General features: G+C 30.1%; 1 protein-coding gene across 3 annotated transcripts in view; it reads left to right on the forward strand.

Annotated features, from left to right (window-relative positions):
* Positions 1–13,671, forward strand: part of LOC106460546 (TBC1 domain family member 22B-like) — a 40,441-nt gene that overhangs the window by 5,475 nt on the left and 21,295 nt on the right. For 2 of the 3 annotated variants that reach the window (XM_022387287.1, XM_022387288.1), the window contains exons 4-7: positions 4,676–4,809; positions 5,485–5,679; positions 7,391–7,600; positions 9,719–9,789. In XM_022387287.1, coding sequence (XP_022242995.1) covers positions 4,676–4,809; positions 5,485–5,679; positions 7,391–7,600; positions 9,719–9,789 — 610 coding nt within the window. The remainder of the gene's footprint in view (positions 1–4,675; positions 4,810–5,484; positions 5,680–7,390; positions 7,601–9,718; positions 9,790–13,671) is intronic. The other variant, XM_022387289.1, reaches the window with a different exon arrangement.

Genomic DNA, 13,671 nt, shown 5'->3' on the forward strand with positions numbered 1-13,671 from the left:
ATGGAAGTTACATTTTTTATTAATGTGAAACATACAGTATAGCTGGTACCTGTATAACATGATGAATTGCTGGTAACCACATTTGTGCACAACTGAAAGTTATTACTGTAGCCATATAGCACCATTAATATAAGATAGAATCTCACTTCTAGATTGTTGAATGTTCCTACTGTTTCTTCTTATGAAACCCTTTTCTTGCCTTCTTTAGCCACCACTGTATATGTCAAAAACAGCTAATGGTGAATTATTGACTATAAGTGCCCCACAGTGACACAACAGTATTTCTGCAGATTTATATTTCTAGAAACCAAGTTTCGATATCTGTGGTGGGCAGAGCTTTTTTTTTTGCTTCAGAACAAACAACAACAACTACAAGCAGTGAATTACAAAATATACAGCTTGCATTTATTCTGGTCAGAAAAGTCACTGGAAAACTCTAATGCTTTGTGGTACTATATAAAGATATTTTGTTTGATGTATATTTATTATCCTCAGTCTTAGAAGTTCTCAATACTTAACTTTTGTCAGATTTTGGTAATTATTATCTAGTTGATTCTTCTGGCTTTTTTTTCAAAATTGTGTTTGTGAATATATTCATTTTTTATTTCTAGAAATTTACATATACATTTGTAAAGATGACTTTTATTATTTTATGTAGTTATAACATGGTTAATATTGACATTTCCTGAAACCTGAATTAAGATAAGTGAAATAAAATTAGGTTCTCTAGTTTATTTTATTTTGATGACAACTGTAGTGATATGCAGTTTTTATAGATTATTGGCTTGTTCTAGTTTTTTAGTTACTATTAAGGAATAATGAGATAATTCATGGATAATCAACACAAGATATACATCAACAATTCACCCAGTAGAATATTGTAGATAAAAAATGAATGTTTTGGGAAGTAGATGACATTTTTATAGTATGCATTTTTTTACAAAATTTTATACATTACTTTTACAACATTGTATTAGATATATGGGACTATAATTTATAAGAAATATTTATTGTAAATAAAATATCAGTTATTTTCATTAAGCTATCCACACTTATTTTCAAAACCTATTGCCATAATTTTTATATCTTAGGCTTGATTGTAAATAAAGTAAAAACTAAGTATAGTGATTTTGGTAATAAAATTAGAAGGAAATGACCATTATTCCCAAAATCTCAATCTTTCAAGTGCATTTGTCATGATCTTTTCACAGATTTACATTTTAAAATTTAATTAAACTAATTTATTAACAGTGTATTTAATAAACTTGGCATCAAAACATATTTTTAATTCAAATTTTTATATTGTCTAAGTTTTAATTTCTTAACTTCAAATGGAAATATTTAAATAAGTTTTGCACCTCTGAGTCACATGAAATGGTGGCATTCTGACTTTTTGTGTATAGATATTTTATCTTCCCATATAAGATTTTCAGTCTACTCAACCAATCATAAACACATGCTATAGATATTGACAAGCTACAATATAAAATTTCAACTTATTGCTTTACTGAGATATCCCTATGTTTTTTAATCCATATTGATATGCCCCTTCAATATCTTTTGGCTTTTAAAAATGTGTTTAGACTAAAGACATTACTCTGAGCAGTAATGGTGTTTTTTAACCTATTTAGAAGTTAATTAGAAAGCCAGATAAACTGTAGTAGCATTGGGACATTTTATTCTAATGTTTAATATATTTCTGTGTACTAAAATGCATATTTGAAAGCTTGAGGATTAGTGTTTCAAGTTCTAATGAACCTCCTTCACAAACAGAGCATATTTATAAATTTAATGATGGAGTTAAATAACATTAATTCTATATATACATTTAATATAAAGGAAAATAAAATCATATTAAAATATAAAAATTAATATTATATTTTAAAACTTCTTAATTACAATAAATTCTAAAATTGTATTATATAATAAATAAAATGAAATATATATATATATATATATTTATTTATTTATTTATTCATTCATTTATTTATTAATATAAATAAATTGTATAAAACTAAAATTTATTAAATTTAAATGTATAAATTAAAATTCTAAGAATGTATTGAACTCCTATAACTATAACAATACAAACTAAATGGAGTATTATATTTTTTTATATGTCCTAAATATTGTATTATCCTTTATCTCCTTTAGTAAATTTGAGTTATTATTTTTTTAATAACTTTGAGTAAGATATCTTAATCTTTGATTTAAAGTTGGCAAAGAAAAACTGCTGGTGCAAATATTTTATGGATGTATTAAAGGGTGAATTCATAGCTAGTCATAGTACAGTATTTTGTAAAGTTTGTAATATTTTTTAGTTAAACAAATCAATGCTGAACCATGCACTAGCTGTGTATTTAAGAACTGATCGTATATATACTTTCTAAATCTTATAGTTTTACTGTTACATCTTCCCTGTTTTGTAATTATTTTTTTTAACATGTTAAATCTAAACCAACTTTTTAAAATTAAACTATTAACATGATATTTCCAATTTAATTTCCTTTTATATTCAACTAATCCAATTTGTGTATTGTGAATTTTGTTTAGATATATTATTTTTTCCTATAGAAAATTATCAATTTAGTTTTATCTGGGTTGAAATACACCCTCCATAATTTACACCAAAGCTCTAAATCAATTAAATCTAATTGTTAATTTTGAATTATTATTTTAACCAATATTTAGGTATACTTAGATTAGCCTCATTTATAAAACCATTACAAATAATTTCAGTAAATTCTTCTAATTTATTCTTCATTATTCACAGTTTCAAATTCATATTATTTTAGGTTTTCACAAAGGATATTCATTGAATTTTGACCAATTAGCTTTTCTAAAATAAAATTTTTCCACAATTCTTGGATTATTTCTTTTATTACTTATTTTTCCAATATAAATATGAGGGTATAACTTAGCAGTTGTCAAAATAAGATCTAGAATATCTGTTTTACCAGTAGTATTATTTATATGGGTATACTGTTCATCATCAAGGATAATTAAATTAAATGAAGTTACAATATTAAACATATATTCTCCATTTACATTAGTTTGTTCACAGCTAAAAGCATTGTGTTTACTATTCAAATCATCCATAATTAGTAAATTATCATTATAGCTTATTAATTATGTAAAAACATTTTGATCAGGATGATTTTTGGGTGAATTATAATTAGTAGCAATTATAATTTTAATATTTGAAATCCATACATCAATAACTAAGACTTCATTAACACTGGAATCCATAGATGTCACTTGCTCAGCCTCTGATCTTATACAGTCTGACTAAAACTATTAACCCTAATGAATGTTTATTGATATCTCTGCCCTTCCTATAAATATTATATCCTTTAGAACAAAAGTTTTTATTGTTGGTTAATATGGTTTCACATATACCCATTATATGAATATTATTACAATATATGTAATAAAACAATTCATTCTGCTTTTTAAAAATTTTACCCATCATCTCTAGGTAAAATATCTTGACTTATATTTAACGATATCACTTTTTGGTCCAACTTTAAATCAATATAACTATTTGACACTTCACATACATATTTAACTATATCATTGCTACTAGTTTTAGAATCTTTTAATTTTATCAAAGTTTCAACCATAATCATAGCAACTGTATGAAATATCTGATTTAGATAATGTAGAACTTGTAACTTTTAAAACTTTAACATACATTTTTCTTTCTGGGAATGTTATATGCTTTTATTTCTTCATCCTTATATATTTCACAAAGCTTAGAACTAGCATGATGATCACCTTCACAATTTGCACATTTAGTTTGTTCACGTACCACCATGCAATTCTTAACCTCATGTTCTCCTGCACATCTTACACATTTAATTAAATTTGTGTATGTTTCAGCCATATGCCCATATTTTATGTCCATTTTTAACTAATTTTTTACAATCATCTTCATTTAGTAAAAAACCTTTTTACAGAAGTAGTAAATTCATTTTTTTTTCTACCGAGGATTCCTTCAGGTTTATTGGTTTCAAACCCTTGCTTATTTAACTCCGCCATTATATCATAGGAACTTATAGAACGATTCATACCCTTGATCAAGATTTCGGAAATAAACACTTTAGATTTAATGTTGTAGTTTTATAAGCAGTATGTGCACTTTTAAAGCTTTATTGTACATATCCAATTATCTGACATGAATTATTCACAAGAAAAGCTTATGTGTGCTTTATAACTTATAGTTTGTTATACATAACTTTTTAGATGTACTTCTTATATTAATGTCTGTGCTTTTTTAAGATATTTTTTTTCATTTTTATACACTTATAGTGAGATGTAAATACATTTACTTTTGTAAGCTGTATTTCTTATTATACATTCTCTATACTTTTGGAAGATTTATTTTGTGTGTATTTTTCTACTTATGTCTTATCTTTACTTTTGGAAGACTTATTTTGTGTGTATTTTTCTACTTATGTGTTGTCTTTACTTTTGGAAGACTTATTTTGTGTGTATTTTTGTACTTATGTCTTATGTGTTGTCTTTACTTTTGGAAGATGTATTTCTAATATACTGTTTTTTCTTTTGTAAAATATATTTCTTATATTCTCTGTCTTTACTTTTTTGTAAGATATATTTCTTATACAATATCTCACTTTTTTAAGATGAACTTCTTTTATATAATCTGTTACAGGCCTTCCACCCCAAAAAGAGATTCATCAAGGACACATCACAAGAGAAATTCATCTTCCAGTTCATTCCAAGATTTCCAAGAAAGCACAGATGATGCTTGGGACGTAGGAGATGATGATTTTTGTGTTGTTTCAAGTAAGGAGAAATTTGTTTGTTTCATGTGGTAGTGTTATTGTTTTGAGATTAAACTATAAATAATGAATGAATAAACATCCAAGTATAGAAAAAATACTAATGTTTTTATAATTTAATAGTGTATATAGAGATCTTGGAAAGTTTCTTCAACTCTTTATTGGCTGGGTGCTAATCTGTATGACTTTGCTGATGAAGAATCCTTACCTATTAAAAGCATTATTTAAAAATTCTCTTATTGAACAACTATACAAACACTTATAGAATAATCTGATTAAATAATATGTTTCTTTAATAATGATAACAGCATGCATGGCTGTATTTATCTTTTTTTTTTAAATTAAATAATAGTTGTTGTTTTTCTTTATAGGGCAAAAAAGAGTTGACCACAATCTTGCTATGTTTTTTTTTTCCATAATCAGTGCATTCTATTCATTACAGGATTTTATTTTATGATTTTGCATATTTCTGGTAGTCTGGTATGGTAAATTAGTTATATTATTTACTGGGTTAATTTTTAGCTCTGATCTGTGTAAGTAGTAGCTTGGTTAGAAGGTATTTGTAGAAACACTTTATTTCCAAAAATAAACTTAGTGGGAGGAAAGTTAATAAATGTAATTATGGAGGCTTGTATGCTACCCATATCTTTATGTAGATATCTATAAAATACCTTTACAGATGTCATTCATCCCAAGGTTGCCCAATCAACAGCCTTGACTGTGATAAGTAACCACAGTGGACGAAGCAGAGCTATAACAACTGGACATACTCGGTCAGCTTCTGCTGGTGAAGCAGGTATAACCAGGAAAACCGGTGGTCCACACTTGTCCGAGGTTCGAACCACTGCTATACAAAGACTGGCTGTCCAAAGTGGTATAATGATAATGTATATTTCTTTTAACTTTTAAGCATTACCATTTGGTATTTAGTCAGGCTGTTACAGTCATGATGATATACTGTGCAGATTCTAGTAGAGTGATAGTGATACCTCAGTACATGGGAGCATTCTCATTTTTCTTGGTAATACAAAAACTAATTAGTTGTCTGTGTACAAATGGAGGATCCACATTTTTACATGGGTAAAAAGGTTATTGTCACCTTTGTCATTTTACCTACATAAAAATATTTACATTATCATACACAGTAGCTGTCACGGGTTTAAAAAATTTGGTACATTTAAGAACAAAAAAGTTAAGTATATGCACTCTAACTTAGCCATTAAAGTAAAGTTTAGCAATTTGGCAAATTAAATGCTTTGTTTTTAAGACATGGATACTATTAATTTATGATATATCAGGAGCAATAGGGGAAAAAACTCATATTCATTTTGATAGTGAGTTTCATGTCAAATAAACATTTAAACATGAACCCACATTTTTGAGAAGCTTTCATGGTATTTTTAAAAGGTTTTTCACATAATTCATATAATGAACCAATGAATTCTGATCATTACCAAATTTTTTTTTATACCATTGCATACTCATGAATAGATCAATATGTTAAATTAGTTATAGTAATTAGTGGTTTAATTTTTAGTTATGAGCTATGTATTGCTTTAATAAGAATAATAAGTTAATAAGAATTGAACTTAATTTTTTAAGTCTTATTTCCAGTCTTGTGTCAAGCAGTATTTGTCTCACCTGTTTAAATTACTTGTGTTTATTTAAGGATATTTCAGTCCTACTGGGTTTGAAAAAAATCCATTAAAATACTTCTAATATATGTACATTAATAATTCATTCATACTTACTTTAAAGGTAATTCAATTTGCAATCTAGTTCACTTCACCAAAATAGTTACAACTGTTTAGAACAGTTAAGTCTGTCTTTGCTAATAGTTCCAAATAGTTGAGAAGTTAATCCAAGTATGTCTCACCTAGCAATCTCTTGATTATGAACTTCAAAAACTAAGTGCCATAACTGAGTCCTTCCTATTTCTAATCAACTAATAAAGTTAGAATGAGGCTTGCAGTTTTCAATTAGGCTCAATAGTTTAGTTAATTTAAAGCACCTATCATGCAAGTAGAAATTCACATTCGAAGCCTGTCTGCTCTTGGTATTCAATTCTTTAGAAAATTTACAGCCTTGTTATTTACATCTGAAGACTAAAGTTGTGAACAATTCCATTTTATCTATGAAGCTAAGTATGCTTGTAGTTGTGAAAATAGATCTAATGAAACATTTATTGATGGCTATAAACTCTAAAGTGTTAGAAAATAAAAAGAAATATGAAAATATCTGGTTGTGTGAATCTTTAAAAAACTAATGTTTCTGATTTTGTAAACACTTGTGTCTTTTACAGTCAAGTTTAAATTCACGCTAATGGAACAATACCAAATTTTAATGGAGATGTTTGTTTGTGGGAGAAACACGTACACTACTTATTTTATAATGGAAGTTCCATCAGAATGGGGTCCAATATAAAGTGACCTTGAGATTTGTTGAAGTTTGATAACCTTTGTATTTAAATTTGGCATTGTTTTGTTAGTGTGGATTTAAACTTTAATGTAAATTATTTTACAGAGTATTGTGTATTTACTTATTTGCATCTTTGCACAAATGTATTTCATCTATTTATTTTTCAGACCCATCCTGTCACAGTCATCATCCAGTATCTAACAATGTGCCCTCACATCCCCCCCAGGGACCAGGACGAGGTGTTCGACAATCTACAGTGCCCCCAATCTCACACCATATGGTCCATCTTAAGTATCTACAGTCTAGAAATTCACAGCGGGAAGTAGTAAGATTAAAGAAGTTCAAATCTCTGTTAAATGGACCTAACACTGATTTAGGTTTGTAATGACTTGAATTTTGTATTGATTTCAATTTATCGCTACATTTATTTTTTTCAGTCATAAGTTTAGAGTAAATATTGAAAATATATTTCAAAACTGTTATCTTGGGGTAGCAAGATAAAAAGATGCAATCATTGTATATATTTTTAGCATTGTTGTATAATTAAATACATTTCAAAACTGTGAAAAACAAACAAACTATAAAACTTATAAGATGATCTACTTTAGGATTTTATAAGAAACCAATGGAAAAATTGAAGACAAATATGTACTTGTTGGAAAGTTTGTATTATGATTGAATACCTTTTTTATATTTGTAATATTTTAAATGTCCAGTGCAAGAATGAATGAAGCCTGGTAGCTTTTATATTAGGTTTTATTACAATCACCAAAAAAATTAATATTATGCATATTTAAAAGTAATCACAAACACTCAAACATGCACTCTGTGGATGTCAAATTATCAAATACCAATTGACAAGTTTAAAGGTAAAGAATAGAAAAAGTAAACATTTTCTTTCACCATAATGACAGCTTTGAAAATTTAAATGTGGAAAGTAAAAATTAAAAAATACCCCTATTAGGGTTGGTTAAAAACTGCTGAATATACTGACAAATTTCTGTGGAGTTAGGCATTTATTAGTAATTTAATGTTTTAGTGCAGGGGTGGCCAAACTCCGGGCCGCATGCGGCCCGCCTAACATTTATAAAATTCACTGTATTACAGCCCACGCATGATACTTAGACAGCCCCTGCGGCCTTTTTATTATCCTTAATTTGCATGAGGGATTTGTGCGTCATCATTTGATAATTTCACTTGACGTCACCGTTGTGTTCTCGCGAGTAGCGAGGAGGCGATAACTCACTCTTTCATTCCATCAGGTTTCGGCTGAGGCAATTTGAGCCATTCTTTCATTGTCGTCTCGGCGACCTTAGCGACAGAGGTCTGACTGGAGGAACGATTAAAATTCAAACTGAGAGCAACAAGCTCACCGTAAATGAGTCTATCTCAATAATCTGACAGAATTGGGTGAACATAAGAATCCTTGACCGAATGTGGACTGATTTTGCTGATCGAAGTGTCAAATGAAGGTCCATTCATTCTCTATTCACTGATGTAAAATTATTATCCAAACATCTTTTCCACCAGAGATAACTCGATTGACAAAAAATGATGAAATTTTTATTTTTGGTCTCTAGAGAACACCTAATGGCGCAATATCAAAAGTAAAGTACATCATATAAAAGCCAAGAAAGTTTTCTATCTATTGATATAAGATTCTTTGTGACCACAGCCAAATGAGAGCTGTATCAGAGCATTGAAAAATACTAAGCTCAGGGTGGCCACTTTTTTTTACCAACACTATATTTTAAAGTTGAATGCGGCCCGGGTCGACTCCGGTAATCAAAATCTGGCCCATAGCATAAAAAAGGTTGGCTACTCCTGTTTTAGTGTGTACATAACTTAATGCTAGTATGTTTGATTTTACACTTTGGAAGTTTACTCTTTATTATCTTAAGAAGTAGATTACACATATAGTAAGTGTTTACTTAGAAAAGTCATAATTGTTTTCCTCTGTATAGAAATATAGATCAATCTCTACTATTTATTTTAACAATACAAATCCTGTTTATGGTTGTTTTAGTTTCATTGGCTATTTGGAAATTGTATCTATTCAGCAAATGCCCCATCACTAAAAATACTTTAAGATGACATTTATGTTTCTCCAGTGGATACAATTGTTATATTGTAATTTTATATAAAATGTTAAAATTTACCATAAAACAAATGTTTGTCATTTCTGTACATAAATATATTTTGATAATGCATTGTAGGTACTTGTCAATATGCCTTTGTTTTCTATATGTGGTTTTATCTAATACTTTCACGAATAGTTTAAATTCATCACCAAAGATTAAACTTACAATATTTATTACAATTTTTTGTGTATCATATTCAAAAGTCATTGCAACTTTTTAAGACTTGAAGCCTACTTCTTATACCTTTTAACTTGACTTGATGAAAGACCTTGGATATTGGGGTCTTAGTAATAATGATTTGTTTTTTTATGTTTAATTAACTAAAGTTTTGTAATTTTTTTCTTCTTGATGTAGAGGAACTTAAAGAACTAAGTTGGGCTGGAATTCCACCTGCAGTGAGACCAATAACATGGAGATTGTTAGCTGTAAGTGGAATCAGATAATGTTTTGCTTGGATAAAATACATATATCAACCCCAATAAATTTTAAAACTGGATTCAATACCAAATACACAAGTTTTTCTGGTATGGTCATACCTCTTCTCACACAAAGCTACCTCAGTCTTCTTTCTGCCCCCTAAGCATTGCTAAAAAATGTTCAGCAAACCAGTCTATATACCCCACAAATGTTGCATCACTTATGAATGTGTATATAGCATGTGACTACCTTCCACCAATAGTACTGCACTACCTATTATTGGTGCACATAGCTCCCTCTGATTTTTCTGCTCAATCCTCACTTTCTCAACTGGCAGGATCTAATATGAAGAACACTGGGGAGAAAATGTGTGAGAAGGTGAAGGGGCTGTTGTAGGCATCTAGCAGTGAATCTAAGTGGAAAGTGACCACCTAGAAATAACTGGTGTGCTCGGAGACAAAACCGAAGCACACATGTGGGACACTGCACTATTTTTGGAACAGATATACTCGTTGCCCAATAAAAACGAAATGAACTTGATATGGGTGGAAAAAAATAAAGCTTAATTCGTTCTGGGAGGTGCAAACTGTAGCTAAAAAAAAGGCACGAGTTTGAATCATCCTCCACCATCGCAAACCACACCAGGAAACAGCAGATTCCTGTAGTTGAAGAGCTTGCTCTACGAAATGAAAGCTTGAAGCAAATTCGATACTCACATAAGGAGAAATGGCAAGTCAAGGAACAGTTTGCTAAAATATAACAATGGATAAAAACATCTAGTCATGGCTAGGTATTTACCCAACTTCAGCTGGACAGACGAGGTTCCACAACCCATTCTCGGCATTAGAAGGTTGAGGATCTCCTGGATAAAGATGAAATTAGAGTAACATGAACATTGTAGGTAGGGTATGTGGATTGTGTGATATATATATAACACACACACACACACACATACCAACCCCAACTGTAAGTAAACAGGGTCATACATCATACAGTTAGAATTATTAAAAGTAAGTAAGTATCATTTGGCCAAATCCGAATAAACTCCCAAATCCACCGTAGGAGCAAGAAGTACAACAAACTGAACTCTACATTGTGGGATCGTGTTATTGCCTCAACTCAACCATAAGAATAGGGCAATACCTGTACCCTTCCTCTGCACTGCTGGTGTTCTTCATATTAGATCCTGCCCATCTCAAAAGTGAGGATTGAGAGAGAAAATCAGAAGGAGCTAGCTGTGCCAATATAGGTGGCACAATACTATTGGTAGAAGGTGGTCACATGCTATATACATGTTCATAAGTGGCATGAAATTTGTGGGGTGTATAGACTGGTGCACAGAGTATTAACATTTTTTTTAGCAATGCTTTGGGGGCAGAAAGAAGATCAAGATAGCTTTGTGTGAAAGAAGGTAAGTACCATCTGAAATACATTTTCAATTTCAGAAAAGGTTAATTTCTTCCTAGAAAGACAAAATTTTTTTGGTACAATGTGATTGTTAAAATTACAGTACTTTTTACGATCGTTGAAATGTGTTTAGACATAGAAAGTAGAGAACTAAAGATGTGCTTTTACCATAATGACGACTATCGAAATTCAAATTTTGAAATTGGTTGTTGGACAATTGCTGGTATGAGAAATTTTTGTGAACATTGGAATAAACATAAAACATGGTGAATCTACCACTATTGTGGGTAGAAAACAAATGCTTAATGAATATAAGACTAAATAAACTACTAGGAAAGGCAGTACTAAATTAATAGTAATAATTATAGTTGTGTAGCTCTTAATTTTCAAACAAGTATTTCAATGAAAGAAACTTGCAAAGTACTTATCCATTTTTGTTTTTTTATAGTTGGCTATAGCAACTACTGGAACAACCAAGAAGTAGATTAAAAAATAATAAGCCTCATCATTGCTTCTAAACGTTAGCCTAGATAAATAAGTACAAATCAAACAAAAAGCAGAAATGTGTAAACATTTAAACTAAAAATCTACAGAAGTCCAACTAGCAGAATATTATTTTTAGAAGAATGATTTTAGAAATTTATTGTGCAAAAGTGGGTTAATTTACGATTTTTCTGAACCATTTGGATGTAAGCATATGTAATTTACAGAGTAGAAACATAAGGGAGTAAGAAATTGAGACTTATTAATATTTTGCAAGGATATTAAATTTTAAGACTACACACACACACATTTATTTATTGTGCATTATAATAGCAATGTTTTTATATGTGAATTTCTCTTACATTTTTCTAATTGTTAATAAAAACATTAAATAATTCTTTGTTGCATGACTGCTGTAGTTGGCCTATTAAACCTTGCATTGGCAAGGAAATTATTAATTCAATTGTTGATGTTTTTCTAACTTTGCTTTAACAATGAATTCATCTGTGTGTACTAACCTCTTAGTTTGGTTGACTGAGAGTTGTCATTAGATTATTATTGTTAGCTATACACAGGTAACAGCTGCAGCAGAAAAGTCAAAATACTGTTTGTCAGTAAAGCATTTTCAAATCACTGTCTGAGAATATGTTCACATAGTTAAGAAAGATACACATCCCTTATCAATTAAAGGATAACCAAAATTTGTAATATTCTGGCTATGACTATGAAAAACCACTGTTATGAACTAATGCCAGTCATCTTCCTTAGTTCATTGTTATATATATTAAACATAGAATGATTAGCCATGTGATCTGTAATGCAAATTGTTGGTGGTTTGTATATTCTACAGGTAAGGGTTTCTTGTGTAATTTATCACTTTAAAGTGAAGCACAGAGTTTAAAGTGATCCATCTTGTTCATTTACCATGGCTAGACCTTCAAAATGTTTAGAAATTTCATTAATGTGGAGAGCCATTAAAGGAATGAAAGCCAGCCAATCATAGCATGCTGTTGTCAGTTGGCCACCAGTGTTTCAGAATGTCTAACATTTCCAAATAAGTGTATCACAATTATGTATTAACCTCTACCAGAGGAGTTGCTAAAAATCTTCAATACAAATTACAGTTAAAAGGGCACCTACTGTGAGACTGGATCAGATGCTCACATTTAGAACTGGATGTCGTGTCAGTACACAGGTGCTTAGAAATAGGCTTCACAATGCTGTCCTTTATGTCAGATGCCCAATAAGCTCAATTTCCCATCACAACAAAGGACAATACAGTTCATCTGTGGGCCAAGAGTGTGTCCAATGGACCAATAATTTGTGTGGCAATATTATTTTCATAATCCACTAAATTCACCTTACATCAGTTAAATGATGTACACTTATTAGAAGTAAACCTGGAACCAAATCCAACACTGTTTTCATGCAGAAAAATGTTGCATATGGCAGTAATGGATGTATGGTGTTGGTAGGGCTGAGCATTAGAGGATGTGTTGACCCATACATCCTATGGAATTGTACCACTGACAGCAAACATTATAGGGATGACATTTTAAGACCCTTTGTGGTACCATATGACAGTACACTTGATCTTCATAGCATGAATGATATTGCTTGCCCTCACCATTGTAAACTAGTTGATGCATTATTTGAAGAATGATGGAGAGGTTAAATTAATTGAAATGTGCACTAAACAGACTTCAGTCATATTATGCATGTATGGGACTGTCTTAAGAAAGACATGATTCCAGACACTAAAGATGAAAACAATTTTGTCAGGAGAGTGATGAAGGATGCCTCTGGAGTTTATTAATACTCATTGTAGGTTTGCAGTATTGGTGCCTGGCTAATCACTTTTGTCAGCTTAGGCTGAATTATCAATCATCAGATGCCTGATTTTCATAAAAAAAAAAAAAAAGTTAAGTTTATAAGAATTGACTGACATTATGTTTATTGCAACACGGTACTACAAAATTAAGTAGTAATTTAGTCTTGTC

The sequence above is a fragment of the Limulus polyphemus genome, unplaced genomic scaffold (genome assembly GCF_000517525.1).
Source record: "Limulus polyphemus unplaced genomic scaffold, Limulus_polyphemus-2.1.2 Scaffold792, whole genome shotgun sequence".
Taxonomy (NCBI): Eukaryota; Metazoa; Arthropoda; class Merostomata; order Xiphosura; family Limulidae; genus Limulus; species Limulus polyphemus.